We start from the raw sequence: 17,648 nt of genomic DNA, 5'->3' as shown, positions 1-17,648 counted from the left end.
AGTATTTTTCCATCCAGTATTACATAATGTGCGATTCAAAATGGTGTGTCCGCAAACATGAGAGAAGCAAACACTGACAGGATCGTTTCAATCTGACAAGTAACGTCACAAAAACTATTTACAGCACAAATAAATCCATTTTTAAAGATTGACCTTGTTTTTGAGATAAACTTACGTAACATATTTCATCTAAGTTCTGGTCTCACTGAATATAAAACGAGCCGTTTCACATCAGTACTATTCAGGACATATTCGGGCAACAGAGAATAAGGGATCTGGTCAGATTAATACTTATACTCTAAGAACGAACATCGAAGTTCTCATCTGCGAACAGACATTGCAGAGCTTGCTTAATTCATTATGAGGTAGCGAGTATATTATTTATATTATAATTTATTTACACACGTTCACACAATGAGAATTTGTTGCTAGGCAATACCTAAATACACAATAATCGCTAAACTTTATACATTAACGTTGTACACTTTAAGAATTGAGAGTTTCATTACACGACTTCTAAGCACACTGAGGCCCAATTGTATAAAACTCCCTGACTAAAGATCAACTTTCATCGTAGATCGAAAAGTGAACCGAGTTCAGACACTTCTGCGATCAAATTACCTTGGTTCAAATGCAATCTAAGTTCACGTGAAAAGGATCTGGCAACATCGTATAAACAGGTGAAACACGTGATGCGCTGACAGGTTTGTTCAGTGTTGCCAATCTAGCGACTTTAACTCTTTTTCAACAACAATTTCTTTTAACTTTTATATTGCTTAAATAGGGATTTAGTGATCTTTTTAGCACCCCATAGTGACAAAATTTAATCTTTCTTTGTTGATAATGAGAAATCTAGTGACTTTACAACTACTTTCCGTACACTCTGTTGGAGACATTGGTTTTTTATGCAATGTAAATAATGGCGGACACTAAGAGGAAGGTTGGCTGTTCTCCGAGTTGTTATCATGTTATGGTGTTTGATACTGCTAAACATAATAAAGCTTTATAAAACGACAATTTTCGTTTAGTAATACAGTAAATTGAAAATTTATGAATGTACCTATCATATCCATTAATAATTAATGGTTGTTATAAACGTAATATAATTATAGGTTATGTTATTTGATACTACTGAGCACGACAGAGCCTTATAAAATATACGATTGTTTGTGTATTAAGGCAAGAAATTGAAACAAATATATATATATATATATATATATATATATATATATAGATGTACCTATCATATCCATTAATAATTAATGGTTGTTATAAACGTAATATAATTATAGGTTATGTTATTTGATACTACTGAACACGACAGAGCCTTATAAAATATAAGATTGTTTGTGTATTAAGGCAAGAAATTGAAACAAATATATATATATATATATATATATATATATATATATAGATGTACCTATCATATCCATTAATAATTAATGGTTGTTATAAACGTAATATAATTATAGGTTATGTTATTTGATACTACTGAGCACGACAGAGCCTTATAAAATATACGATTGTTTGTGTATTAAGGCAAGAAATTGAAACAAATATATATATATATATATATATATATATATATAGATGTACCTATCATATCCATTAATAATTAATGGTTGTTATAAACGTAATATAATTATAGGTTATGTTATTTGATACTACTGAGCACGACAGAGCCTTATAAAATATACGATTGTTTGTGTATTAAGGCAAGAAATTGAAACAAATATATATATATATATATATATATATATATATATATATATATATATAGATGTACCTATCATATCCATTAATAATTAATGGTTGTTATAAACGTAATATAATTATAGGTTATGTTATTTGATACTACTGAACACGACAGAGCCTTATAAAATATAAGATTGTTTGTGTATTAAGGCAAGAAATTGAAACAAATATATATATATATATATATATATATATATATATATATATATATATATATAGATGTACCTATCATATCCATTAATAATTAATGGTTGTTATAAACGTAATATAATTATAGGTTATGTTATTTGATACTACTGAGCACGACAGAGCCTTATAAAATATACGATTGTTTGTGTATTAAGGCAAGAAATTGAAACAAATATATATATATATATATATATATATATATATATATAGATGTACCTATCATATCCATTAATAATTAATGGTTGTTATAAACGTAATATAATTATAGGTTATGTTATTTGATACTACTGAACACGACAGAGCCTTATAAAATATAAGATTGTTTGTGTATTAAGGCAAGAAATTGAAACAAATATATATATATATAGATGTACCTATCATATCCATTAATAATTAATGGTTGTTATAAACGTAATATAATTATAGGTTATGTTATTTGATACTACTGAACACGACAGAGCCTTATAAAATATAAGATTGTTTGTGTATTAAGGCAAGAAATTGAAAGAAATATATATATATATATATATATATATATATATATATATATATATATATATAAATGTACCTATCATATCCATTAATAATTAATGGTTGTTATAAACGTAATATAATTATAGGTTATGTTATTTGATACTACTGAACATGACAGAGCCTTATAAAATATAAGATTGTTTGTGTATTAAGGCAAGAAATTGAAAGAAATATATATATATATATATATATATATATATATATATATATATGTACCTATCATATCTATTAATATTAATAATAATGGATATTTTATTTGCACAATCTGTCACTCGTATATTTCAAACAGAAAAGAAATAACTGAACTTGGATCATCTAACTTAATCGGAGAAATTTCTTCAGTCAAAGTTGACTTTAGTTTGAGACAAATTAATCTCAGATTAGACTTTATACAACACAAAATTCCAAGTTCAGCTGAAACAAGGATCAATTTAACCTCTGATCTAAGATTAAATTGTTTATACAATCGGGCCTGAATGCCATATGGCTACTGGAGCTCGATTGCGCGGGAGAAACGATCAGCGCACTATGATAATAGCTCTGTACAAGGTGAACCGTAAGTAATGTCTTTAATTTCAGTGGGTTATTCTTTGGGAAAACGTTTAATACAATTTTACTCGTTTTTGTTTCCTTTACGAGGTTTATATGAAAAATTTCATAGCGTGTTTTGGGAAAACCATTGACTTAATTCCCAATATGCTCAGTCAATTAAAGAGAGCAATGTGTTATAATAATGAATTATTGAAGAAATTTTAGTTTTGTCCTTTATATGTGCAGAAATTTGATTTGAATAAATGTAACGTTGTAAAATTATTTTGCAGAACGAAAACTTACATTTGTTCAGATCAAATTTCTGCATACTTAAAGTACAAAATAAAATTCATTCAATCATTTATTATCATAATACACTGCTCTCTTACATAGACTGAGCAAATTGGGAATTAATAAATTACCGGTATTTTAAAAACATGCACTTCAACTGATTTTAAATCGTGATTAGTATACATTATATTACTTCATTATATTATTGCATAATATTTTGTATTTATTTTTTGTATTATGTAATAATTTTTCATTATACTTTATTACTATTTAAAGAGGCCATCGTTCCTTGGGCTTTCTAGTTCACGTACTCTTCAATGTATTATCTGATATAATTCCATTGTATTTCTTGTATTTATTGTTTCTTGTATTATTATTTTGGTATTTTTCACTTTACTGTCGACCTGGTTGGCGAGTTGGTATAGCGCTGGCCTTCTATGCCCAAGGTTGCGGGTTCGATCCCGGGCCAGGTCGATGGCATTTAAGTGTGCTTAAATGCGACAGGGTCATGTCAGTAGATTTACTGGCATGTAAAAGAACTCCTGAGGTACAAAATTCCGGCACATCCGGCGGCGCTGATATAACCTCTGCAGTTGCGAGCGTCGTTAAATAAAACATAACATTTTTTTTAACATTCTCTTTACTTTCCTTACTTATATTTGATTAATTAATTAAACAATTAAATAATTACTTAAGTTTAGGCTTAAGCGTGTAACATTATTTTTTCATTATTTAATGTAAACTCCACTCCCGGCCACAAGCTTTTGCTTCATCGGGAGTGCCAACCAAAAGTGTACTATTATTATCTTTCAAATACAAATTATTATTATTATTATTATTATTATTATTATTATTATTATTATTATTATTATTATTATTATTAAATTAATGGCTTTCCCAAAGTACGCTGTGAAATTTTCATATAAATCAATTTTTTTTCTCGAAAAGGCAGCAAAAACAAGTAAAATTGTATTAAACCTTTCTTTGTTTGAAATATTTCAAAGAATAACACCTTGAAATTAACATGTGATCAGCATGATTATCCCTCATCCCCAGCCGTTACAGGTGGATTAAGAAACCGGATTCCGTTACTCATTGTATCTTCTCAAACTCGTCACGATGATAAGTGGACACCATTCTCATACACTGGCCAAAATGTCATGAGAAAATTCCTTCCCTCATAAGGACTGGAACTATCGCTCATTCCGTACCGTTATTCCAAGACATAACGCCTTAAATCACGTAGCTACGGCGCGGGACAGAAAATGGGAATAAGCAAAATAATGTCAAAAAATATCTGTCAGGGCAACGAATAAGGAATTACGACAAATACCAACAGCATTCCTTTTCATAGAACTACTCTAATTAGGTTCAATAAATTTAATGAAATACTGGCACTAGGTTTGAGGTCAAACAAGATAAAAGAGTATGTGTTTGCGTCATGTTAAGGGGAGAGGATGGTATTTTTTTTAACTTTTTTCCTATTTAGTGTAAAACATTAATTTTTTGTATGTAGAGAGCTCATAGCTGTGGCAACTCAACCAAATAAAAATATTTTGAAAAAAAATATTTCAGGGCCCAAATTTAAAAAAAATATACCCAGTGCAGGATTGTACTAAAACTGATATATCTAAACCGTTTTTAAAGATAGAGTCAAACAGTTTCTTGCAATGTATTTGCAAAAGCATGTTCTACAAATTGTCTATAACAGAATTTTGATATTAGTCCCTACGTTTGTAAAATAAACAATTAAAATTTAATAACAATTTTCCGATTTCCTTTCTTGCAAACAAACGAGCGTATTTTTAAAATGAAATCAATTAACAAAATTCTGTCACAGAGAAAAGTTTCCTAATAGTCTAAAGAATGTGTGTTCTAAATTTCATGATTGTATCTTTAATAGTTCAGAAATTATATCCATTTTTGTCTGGCAATATAGCAAAAAAAATGACGTTAGTGGAAACCGATAAAAGCGGACGTGTGATTTAAAAATCCAGAGCGCAGGAAGATTAAAAATGACGTCTCAACATCCGATAAGGGCACAAATACCCACAAAATGTTGTGCAATGTATTCCAGATAATATGTATTTTAAAGAAAAAAATTTTTTTTTGAAAATTTAATTTACCGGAAACAACAATAAAAGTGGGCGAGTGATTTAAAAATCCATAACGCTGGAAGTTTAATAATGGCGACTCAACATCCGATAAGGGCACAAATACCCACAAAATGTTATGCAATGCATTCCACATATGTATTTTAAAGAAAGATTTTTTTTTTTTTTTTAATTTAATTTACCGGAAACAACAATAAAGGTGGGCGAGTGATTTAAAAAGCCATAACGCAGGAAGTTTAAAAATGGCGACTCCGATAAGGGCACAAATACCCACAAAATGTTATGCAATGCATTCCACATATGTATTTTAAAGAAAGAATTTTTTTTTTTTTTTTTAATTTAATTTACCGGAAACAACAATAAAGGTGGTCGAGTGATTTAAAAACCCATAACGCAGGAAGTTTAAAAATGGCGACTCAACATCCGATAAGGGCACAAATACCCACAAAATGTTATGCAATGCATTTCGCATATGTTTTTTAAAGAAAGAATTTTTTTTAATTTAATTTACCGGAAACAACAATAAAAGTGGGCGAGTGATTTAAAAATCCATAATGCAGGAAGTTTAAAAATGGCGACTCAACATCCGATAAGGGCACAAATACCCACAAAATGTTATGCTATGCATTCCACACATATCACAGAGTATTTTAAAGGATTTTTTTTTTTTTGAAAATTTACTCATTTTTCACCAAAAAATACCATCCTCTCCCCTTAATAGGATATAGACCAGGGCTGGGGGTAAGCCTCTTTCTGAACGCGCTCGCGCTCAGAGAGAAACCAGCTGCGGACAGGTGGATAAGAACGATAGACTAAACAACGCAGATAGAGGTTCAGTGACGCGCCATTCACAATGAGTGCAAGACGTGCTTCGCCCACATATGTACATAAATACCACATTTAATTTTCTTTTTGCAACAAATGTAAAATGTAGTATACACATTGCACGCCACTGATCGATTCTTATGTCCACGATGAACACAATTGCGGGAGTAGAAGGAGACCGTTATCTGAAGATTGCTCAAGCTAATGCAAATTCCCCCAGGCCTGGTATAGGTCTACGTGTAAGTGATGTAAGTGAAGTGTACTTGTTATAATCTTGACAGCAATTCAAAGTCATCAGTGGCTCGGACGGAGGGCACCATTTATCGTCCGCCTGGATTAGATTACCTTTGACCTCGAACGTATTTGCATCGATGAGCACGAAGTCTCCCTTGCCGTTTCCGTTCTTGTCGCCCATAGTGGAGATCATGATTTCCCCCGACGGCAGACAGTGCGAAGTATGGGGCGTGGACACATCCAGCGCTCTTATGAGCTCGCCTTCGATCACCTGTAACACAAATAACAGATCCAAGCTTAAACTCTGCACATAAATATGTCGTTATAAACTTCCTTCACAGCTATTAAGTAATGTACTATATAACGAACGTTAAACATGTACACATGGACGAATCATTAATAGTATGGATCTCTCGAGTAAAAAAAAAAATACAAAATATAAAAAATACAAAATAATAATAATAATAATAATAATAATAATAATAATAATAATAATAATAATAATAACAACAACAACAATTCACCTCTTTGATATTGAACAAAGGGACGAATCAAGAATAGTATGTGTCTCTCGAGTAAAAAAAATATAAAAATATAAAAAATACAAAATAATAATAATAATAATAATAATAACAACAACAATTCACCTCTTTGATATTGAACAAAGGGACGAATCAAGAATAGTATGTGTCTCTCGAGTAAAAAAAAATTTAAAAAATATAAAAAATACAAAATAATAATAATAATAATAATAATAATAATAATAATAATAATAATAATAATAATAATAATAATAATAACAATTCACCTCTTTGATATTGAACACAGGGACGAATCAAGAATAGTATGTGTCACTCGAGTAAAAAAAATAAAAAATATAAAAAATACAAAATAATAATAATAATAATAATAATAATAATAATAATAATAATAACAACAATTCACCTCTTTGATATTGAACACAGGGACGAATCAAGAATAGTATGTGTCTCTCGAGTAAAAAAAAATAAAAAAATATAAAAAATACAAAATAATAATAATAATAATAATAACAACAACAACAATTCACCACTTTGATATTGAACACAGGGACGAATCAAGAATAGTATGTGTCTCTCGAGTAAAAAAAATAAAAAATATAAAAAATACAAAAAAATAATAATAATAATAATAATAATAATAATAATAATAATAATAATAATAATAATAATAACAACAACAATTCACCTCTTTGATATTGAACATAGGGACGAATCAAGAATAGTATGTGTCTCTCGAGTAAAAAAAAAATAAAAAAATATAAAAAATACAAAATAATAATAATAGTAACAATAATAATAATAATAATAATAATAATAATAATAATAATAATAATAATAATAATAATAATAATAATAACAACAATTCACCTCTTTGATATTGAACACAGGGATGAATCAAGAATAGTATGTGTCTCTCGAGTAAAAAAAAATAAAAAATATAAAAAATACAAAATAATAATAATAATAATAATAATAATAATAATAATAATAATAATAACAACAACAACAACAACAACAACAACAACAACAATTCACCTCTTTCATATTGAACACAGGGACGAATCAAGAATAGTATGTGTCTCTCGAGTAAAAAAAAAATATAAAATATAAAAAATACAAAATAATAATAATAATAATAATAATAATAATAATAATAATAATAATAATAATAAAACCTCTGATTGTACATCTATTATCAGGCAATACATCTCACTTAACGATATGTGTCAGAGGAAAAACAATTTTTTGTTTGTATGCATCTGAAGTCTGATTAATGTAATATGTAGCTAATCGTCGAAGTATGCAATGGAGGGGGAAAGGAACTGGCCACCCTACCCATTATCACCTGGCTTAGTTGCCTCATAAGTGGTGCCATGTTGGTATCACTTATGAGGTTCAAACCTGTCTTCGGGCAGTTGACTAAACAATAATAATAATAATAATAATAATAATAATAATAATAATAATAATAATAATAATAACAACAACAATTCACCTCTTATATATTGAACATAGGGACGAACTTCACCCACAGTCATACATTTATTAACACACTTCTCATAAATACTAATCCCTATAGATGAACTTCTCGGCACTTTGAGGAGCAAAAATCGTGACATGCCTTCAAAATCAATCTCCGCCGAAGTTCCATGTTCAATATTCATCAAACTTGAACTATTTAAGTATGGTTGTGCCATGTGATTGCTTAATTCATATTTTATTAATTTTATACTGGAAAATGAACCTTCTCCAGATACACTGGTCACAAAAAAATGTCAGAAAAATTCTCATAGCGAATCAGCTATCATTTCCAGCATATTCTTGCAAAGATTTCACATTCCCGGTACCGGAGAGAATTTTTCTCCGTTCCACCCATCCTTCACAAAATTTAATACAATTTTAGTCGTTTGTTCTTCCTTTTCGAGATAAAAATTGTTTTATATGAAAAATTTCATAGCATGTTTTGGGAAAATCATTGATTTAATTCCCAATATTCTCGGTCAATTTAAGAGAGCAGTGTATTGAAAGAATTTTATTTCTGTCCTTCAAATGTGCAGAAATTTCATTCGAACAAACGTAACTTTTCTTTCTGCAAAGGAATTTTACAATGTTACATTTGTTCAGATCAAATTTCTGCACATTTAAAGGACAAAACTAAAATTCTTCCAATCATTTATTATCATAAAACACTGCTCTCTTAAACTGACTGAGCATCTTGGGAATTAAACCAATGGTTTTCCAAAACACACTATGAAATGTTTCATTTTTAAATATTTCTTTTTCTCGAAACATGTAGGCCTACGAGTATGTATCTGCTATGTTTCGTGTTGTAGTTTATGATATTCGTATAGTTAGTGTAAAATGTGGCTAATTATATCCAATTACATTGCAAACTGTGGGTAGCTTCATTATTTGTTTATATTTTATCCCCCTAAAATCGATTGTAACAAACGTGTGAGGAAATTAAACTCCTAGTACCCTGGACATACTATGTATGAAAAAGGAAAGAAGTTCAGTTAAAGTTTGCATTTTATTATGCTTTTTATTTTCCACAACTTTATAAAAATGGAGCTACCTCGTTTTTGCATGGAGCCCTTCAATTTAACTATATTTTTTAACTGGGGAGGAAATTTACCTTCTCCGATTTTAGATATAGTTACTGTAAATATATCATTAGTCCTTTATTTAGAATCAATTATTGCTGAATGTACAACGCATTAAATACATAAATACACTCGTATTTTTATGAACACTTAAAACATGGAAAGCAGTTGGGAAATCAAATTGCTTACGAGTAGGCCCTTAAACATTTATTGGTAGGAGATTGCTAACTCTTTTATGGAAAGCTGGTTTTTAATTTCAGAATGTAACTGTTGCAGCATACTGTAGGCTATAACTAAATCAATTAGAGGAAATTAACATTTATTGCTTAATACCTTCTTGAACATTGCCTATTACATTAACATTTTATTTAAATTTAGGTTCTGCAGAACTAACCAGTCCATACACAACCCTGATTTTATTTTCTCCATAATTAGCTTTGTTTCTGAAGTTTTCTCAAGTCTAATGTGGTCGTTGCATTTTTTAACATTTACATTAGAAGTTCATGGAATTTTTAGATGTCGAATATCAAAATACGACGAATGCAAATGTAACTTAACCCGTGCCTGAAAATGAGCAGCTCGTTATCAGTGTTGCCGGTCAAGAGAACAGTTGCGTCAGTAAATTGGAACATTCTAGCAACATTGTAATAAATAAGATAAGAAAGCCATAAAATCGTCAGTATTACCCTTTAATTAAAATGAAGGAATTGCTGTCTAGGGATAGCAGAGTGACTGTATTTCGTGGAGGACTATATGGCCACTTCCGCTCTTTTCTTATCACTTGGAAACCAACCGATTCACAGCTATTTACTTCTTCTCTCGGGATTGAAAATTAGTACGGTCGGGTAGGGAAAAGATCTTATGTTCTAAACCAGCGTTTCTCAAACTATCGTCCGCGGACCACCTGTGGTCCTCGAGGTCTGCCCTTGTGGTCCTTCAAAAAAGACAGAAGACAAAATCAAATTCAAATGAATTGCGTATCACACTATAGCCGAAAATTTCAGAATTTGTAAATTTTATTTTATTTTAGCAGGTTATTTTACAACGCTCAGGTTATTTAGCGTCTGAATGAGATGAAGGTGATAATGTAGGTGAAATGAGTCCGGGGTCCAGCACCGAAAGTTACCCAGCATTTGCTCATTTTGGGTTGAGGCAAAACCCCGGAAAAAACCTCAACCAGGTAACTTGCCCCGACCGGGAATCGAACCCGGGCCACCTGGTTTCGCGGCCAGACGCGCTGACCGTTACTCCACAGGTGTGGACCAGAGTTTGTAAATGACACATGGCAATCGCCTTTCACTTTTTCTCCCAGTACTAATATTTTATGAAATTTATTTACCATACCCGTCTATCGACTTCCCACTCTACTCTCAGCAACAAAAGAGGGATTTAAAGCACTATGAACGTGGTGTTTCTCGCCATCTTTTCCCTGCACATCTGGCGCCGTGCCTGTAACCCAGCTAGGGACCACCCGAAATCATAACAGGATCAAAGTAGCGAACCTTTTCATGTATATACGACTTTCTCAATAGTTTTGCTGACACCCAGTCTGCACATTGAAATGGTCACGTGCTGTACGTCGTACACCAATAATAGAACATACAAAATTGCATCTTTACTTGTTGAAAATCGGGCATGTTCTGCATTAATTTTTTTTATTTCTGTTTTTCCAGATGACGATATAAGAAATTTTCTTCTATTATCATTAACTTAATTAGTTGATATTAATATAAAATTAATTGAATTAAATTAATTTTAATTAATTATTTCTACATTACAATATAAGTATTCTGATATTAAAATATGCTACAAAAATGATAAATTTGCTTTCAAAGGGAACAAGAATAAGGTGGTCAGCCAAACTGTTCTGATTTAAAAAAAGTGGTCCCCGCTTCAGAAAAGTTTGAGAAACGCTGTTCTAAACCATTTCGAATATATATTATTATAATGTACCGAAGTACATATGATATTTCCATGCAGATATTCTGCGTCATCATATGAAGAAAGAGTAATGGAACGGAGAAAAATTCTCTCCGGCGCCGGGACTTGAACCCGGGTTTTCAGCTCTACGTGCTGACGCTTTATCCACTAAGCCACACCGGATTCCACCCCGGCGTCGGAAGAATCGTCTCAGTTTTAAGTTCCGACTCTTGGATTCCCTCTAGTGGCCGCCCTCTGCACTACGTCATAGATGTCTATGAACCTAGGACCGAAGTCCACACATGTGCTGAGGTGCACTCGTAATGAGTGACTAGTTGGCCGGGATCCGACGGAATAAGCGCCGTCTTAAATCACGAAGTGATTTACGCATATCATATATATTATTATAATGTACCGAAGTACATATGATATTTCCATGCAGATATTCTGCGTCATCATACGAAGAAAGAGTAATGGAGCGGAGAAAAATTCTCTCCGGCGCCGGGATTTGAACCCGGGTTTTCAGCTCTACTTCGGTACATTATAATAATATATATGATATGCGTAAATCACTTCGTGATTTAAGACGGCGCTTATTCCGTCGGATTCCGGCCAACTAGTCACTCATTACGAGTGCACCTCAGCACATGTGTGGACTTCGGTCCTAGGTTCATAGACATCTATGACGTAGTGCAGAGGGCGGCCACTAGAGGGAACCCAAGAGTTGGAACTTAAAACTGAGACGATTCTTCCGACGCCGGGGTGGAATCCGGTGTGGCTTAGTGGATAAAGCGTCAGCACGTAGAGCTGAAAACCCGGGCTCAAATCCCGGCGCCGGAGAGAATTTTTCTCCGTTCCATTACTCTGTCTTCATTTCGAATATGTTAAACATTACAGTTTCTTACATGTGTTTTCAAGAAACTTAAAATAATGTAAACTCTGTGTATGTTATAGGTGCAATTTCTATGGGATAATGTTTACGTAGGGTAAGTGAAGGTATTAACACTATGAATTAAAAAAATGTTTTACAGCTGATCAGAAATACGTCTCAATGACGTTGTACTCGTAATAACATTATATTTATGAGGATCAATCAATATATTTTCGAACTGCACTTATATTTATTGTAGGCCTACAGTTAAACATACATGCGCGTGTACCACTGAAGATCACTGCTTCCATGCCTGTTGAGTCAGTCTGAAACAGCGTCAGATTGTCTTTAATAACTGAGCTTCTACATGTGATTTTGTGCAAACATGTGAAAGACATAATATTGTGATTTTTCCTGGAATCTTTCCATATACGCCGTATGGCTAGTCTTCTTCTCTGCCTTTCAAGTGATGCATTCAGTATAGATTCCAGGCGTTCCCCTGGTTCTAGATAACTTCTCCGTTTCCTATGTCCTGTTGTTGCCTACATAGCAGTATAGCAGTATAGTAGTAGTAGTAGTAGCAGTAGTAGTAGTAATATATATTAATTTAACATGATAGAGATAAGGTCATCGGGCCTTCTCTTCCTCTCTACCAGGGGATTACAACTACAAAATTAAGAATATAATTACAGTTATAATTACAATTAATATTAATTTACAATTACAATAAAAGTCAAAGTACTAAAAGATTACCCGATTAATAAACTAGACAATTTATTATAGAAGTTAAGAACAAAGAAATATTTTTTTTACTGAAGTACAAATTAAACCCAGAATAAAAATTATATAGTGATTAAATTACAGAATATTTAAATATTTTATGCTAGAATAAGAGAACTACTTACAAGAAGCCATGTCTGAACAATTCTCAATTACTGACCAAGTGCCTAGTAAGTTTGCATTTGAATTCAATTTTATTTCGACAGTCCCTGACGCTAGCAGGTAGCGAATTCCAGAATCTTGGCAGGGCTATTGTGAAAGAGGATGAGTATGAGGAGGTACGATGGGATGGTATTGTTAGTATTGTTTTATGGCGAGAGCGTGTGTTCAGATTATGATGGGAAGAAAGGTAAGTGAAGCGAGACGACAGGTACGAAGGAATAGAAGAGTTTAATATTTCTAAGAGAAGAAGTTTTCTTATCTAGTTTAAGCCAACCTATTGCTTCCAGGGATAGGGTAATACAGGGTTGGGCAGATAAAACCGGCCCCATCTCATGTCATATGATTTGGAAAATAAATTATGTAGGGTATTGATTTCTTTTCTTTCTTTTTTCTTGAAAATGTAATTATGTTGGCTATACTGTATCTTCCGCGTGTTTTGAGTCATTGTTGTTTTGCCATTGTTTCTTATAACCTCTTCTGGTTGCTGTTTAAAAGTCAGACGTTCTAATGTAATTATGTTGGCTATCCTGTATCTTCCGCGTGTTTTGTGTCATTGTTGTTGCTTATAACCTCTTCTGGTTGCTGTTTAAAAGTCAGACGTTCTAAACACATTATAAAGAGTTGTTTTTTAAATAAGCATGACTTATTCAATATCAGAGCGAATATTCATTGTGGAGGCGTACGTACAGACCAGCTCTATTAAGGAAACAACAATTATTCAGAGACAAATATCCGCTTCGCTCAGTACCAGCGAAAAGCAGCATTCAAGATTTGGTGCAAAAATGGCGTACGACTGGATCCATAAAAAATGTAACAAGGAACAGAACTCCTGTCCGGACTCCTCAACTTACGGCGCGAATTAATGAATCTATGACTAGGAGTCCTCGAAAGTCTACCACGAGATTGGCTCAACAGGTTCATGTGAGTAGGAGAACTTGCGGACGTGTGTTGAGGTGTTTGAAATTCAAACCGTACCGAGTGACAGCTGTACAACAATTGAAAGAGCCCGATAGAGATAAACGTGTAAATTTCTGCCGCTGGTTGTTGGACATGGTTGCAGATGGTCATTTGGACCCGCTGATGTTCATCATGAGTGACGAGGCTTGGTTTCATCTATCGGGATATGTAAACTCCCAGAACAGCAGGTATTGGGAGACTCAGAATCCTAACCTATTGTTCGAGCAACCCCTGCAGGACCAAAAGATCGGTTTGTGGTGCGCTATGACTGCGAAACGTATTGTCGGTCCAATCTTCTTCGACACCACAGTCAACACAGATGTCTACTTGACCTTCTTGGAGGAATTATATCCCCAGCTGACAGAAGAGGAGAATAATTACTGCTTCTTTCAACAAGATGGGGCAACATGTCACACATCTGAGAGGTCACTTGCTCGTATTCATCAGATGTTCACTGAAGAAAGGACTGTGAACAAAAACTTATGGCCACCGCGGTCACCAGATTTGTCAACATGTGATTTTTATTTATGGGGGTACTTGAAGGGAAAAGTGTACGAACAGAATCCCCATACCATTGATGATCTCAAGGATAATATCAGGAATTGCATCCGCAGTATCACCCAAGAGGAATTGACACGTGTTTCCATGAACCTGTTAAAACGTGCACAGAAGTGTCTAAATGCAGATGGAGGGCACTTCCAACATTTATTATGAAAGTAAATGCATTTTATTTTCATTCCATTTGAAGTTTGTTTCAAATCACTAGTACCTATCAATGTCATAACACGGGCTGGTTTTATCTGCTCAACCTTGTATTATCATAATTGCGAACATTGCTTACAAAACGTACACACAAATTTATTATGAGCACGTTGAAGTTTCGTTTTGCTGTCACTGGAAAGGTCAGTCAGTAAAATATCGGCATAGTCAAAATACATATAGGGCAGTCCGGAAACTTTTTGATTGACCCTCGTATAAGTCAGAAAATGACGTCCACAGCTACTAGAAGTTTGTGTGTTAGGCCTTTAGAAAGTAACGTTCACTTGTGTAGGCCTATGAACTCTACGTACCTTGTGCAGGCGAGGCGCTTTTGGGTCAGTGGCTGTGTCCACCAAATACACCCGGTCGCTGACAAGCGATGGCAGCACTAGTTTATCCCTCTTCTTGGCGGAGTCCCCATGACAGCTGCTGCACACGTTCCATCCTGAATGGTGCAACTCGTCGCCCACGGCGGGCATCTTCAAGCGATGGATCACCTAACAGCAGTGACATTTCAATCTTAAACAAGTTACATATTTTAGAAGCTTCGTTCAGAATTGTTCCACAGTAACATTACTTCCAAACATAACTTATTTCAAAATGTACATGATAAAACGTATCACCAACCACAACTTGAAATTCTTACGACTTCGTTTGTTAACTCCTACTTACAAACCTCTTCTCCAAGGCTGCAAGGGATAGTGAAGTGCATTCCATAACCTCTCCTATCCAAAACCCAACCTCAACCTGTTCGTGGTGCAACCTGCTTTTACAAACGAGGCTCTGGGGACCGGGTAATGGCGGTATAACCACACAATCAGAAATAGAGGAAATGCTATTTCATCTCTTACGCTGGCCTGCCACGGCGTAGAAATGTTCCGCATGTGGTGCTTGTGAGAAAGGTTGGTGGACTCTAAAACTCCTCCCGGCCAGGTCCGATGGACCCATTAACCAACGACAAGTGTGGCCCTCCAGTCATACTGGGGGTTTACGTGAGTGGGTGATGTAACCACCATTACAAACAAAAAATTGGTGCCCACTTAAAAAACGGTTACACTTATGCTAATTAATAAAGAAGAAGAAATGACTGAAGATCATCTACAAACCTGTGAAATTCTACCTGTTGGATCCACCACAGAGAAATATTGGAGAGCAAGAACGCTAATGGCTTCGTTGCCAAAGCCCGGCATTAGATAACAACAACAACCTCTTTTCCATTAACCATATCTATTTTGACAAAGGAATTATTTGAAAAATGTACTACTGTGTACGTCTTATTTTCTTTCAATACCGATTTCTGGGTACACTTAACAACAAATTCGCATTTTATAAGTGAAGCACGCATATGGTGTCTTTAGTTGGGCACACTTGACGTATACCATACCGAAGGATACCATATCGAAGAGTATTTACTGTTTATGGGGTTGGATGAAAGACTTGGTATAGCAAAGGAATGTGGAAACGAGAGAGGCGCTAATCGACCGTATTTTGGATGCTGCACGTCGCATAAAGAACAGCCACGAGCAACTCTCCCGAGCGACGAGCGCGATTCACGCCCGAGCGCAACAGTGCGTTGAAACAGAAGGAGGTACCTTTGAAAATGTGCGAAAACATCGACCCCGATGTCTAGAATATTAGGTATGTATGCATACGTGAATATAAACTTTAAATTTGTCCGTTATCTGTCTCTAAATGCGAGTTAGTACAATGGAATCCCAGAAGTTTTTGTGAAATCAAAGAGCCATATCTCCATAACCGTTCGAAAACGGACCCATATTCATATGAACTTTTTGACTCAGAATGACATCAGAATTCACATCCTAAATTTGTTTACCTTTCCTCGTGAATCATCCTGTATATTAATTTAATTGATGGCCTCTACTATAGTATGTTGATGATTCCGTTAAATCATAGCGAATCTGTTTAGTGTGGATATAATGAAAGTGAGGCCATATCTACAAGCAAAAGTCGCAAATGTATTAAATTACATTTACGTGAAAAGTGAATGTTGAGATTTGGCAGGAGTAGATATTTTCAAAATGCTCAGAAAGTCAAAATTCCCTGTTCTTAGATCATTTTCCACCAATATCACGGCTTTTTGTTTTTGTTACATATAATATATGCGATAATTTTTCTTCCGAAATGAAAGTTGTAAAATCAAAGAGATATTCGTATATCACAAACAAACATCTCGTTGCTCAGTTAAAATTGGCTACAAGCTACATGTAGCTTGACTCCGAGCTAATTACGCATCCATTATAATGATTAAATTATGTATGAAATAACAGAAAAAAGAAGTAAAGTCAAAACAAAAATGAAAAAGAAAGGAAAAAAATAATAAACTCTGACATGAACTTAATTGAACATCTCCTTAGTTTGCATATGTTCACTGTCCGTCTCTGCGTACTGAAAACTTGCAATAGTGAATGTGTTCCCAGCCTTCTCTTCTATCTACCTTCTCCTACCTTGCTCTTTCCTGTGATTTGCGAGTTGTATTTTATGTATGTATGTATGTATGTATGTATGTATGTATGTATGTATGTATGTATGTATGTATGTATGTATGTATGTATGTATGTAT

The 17,648-nt window shown here is 33.6% G+C and overlaps 1 protein-coding gene across 1 annotated transcript in view; it reads right to left on the bottom strand.

Annotated features, from left to right (window-relative positions):
* LOC138706379 (methanethiol oxidase-like) overlaps window positions 1–17,648 on the bottom strand; it is a 61,300-nt gene that overhangs the window by 29,289 nt on the left and 14,363 nt on the right. The window contains exons 3-4 of the mRNA XM_069835591.1: window positions 15,379–15,564; window positions 6,585–6,744 (exon numbers count right to left, since the gene is read on the bottom strand). Of these exons, the coding sequence (XP_069691692.1) occupies window positions 6,585–6,744; window positions 15,379–15,564 (346 nt within the window). The remainder of the gene's footprint in view (window positions 1–6,584; window positions 6,745–15,378; window positions 15,565–17,648) is intronic.

This window comes from Periplaneta americana, chromosome 1 (genome assembly GCF_040183065.1).
Source record: "Periplaneta americana isolate PAMFEO1 chromosome 1, P.americana_PAMFEO1_priV1, whole genome shotgun sequence".
NCBI lineage: Eukaryota > Metazoa > Arthropoda > Insecta > Blattodea > Blattidae > Periplaneta > Periplaneta americana.
Note: the sequence above shows the minus strand (reverse complement) of the source record. Positions and strands in the feature narration are given on the sequence as shown.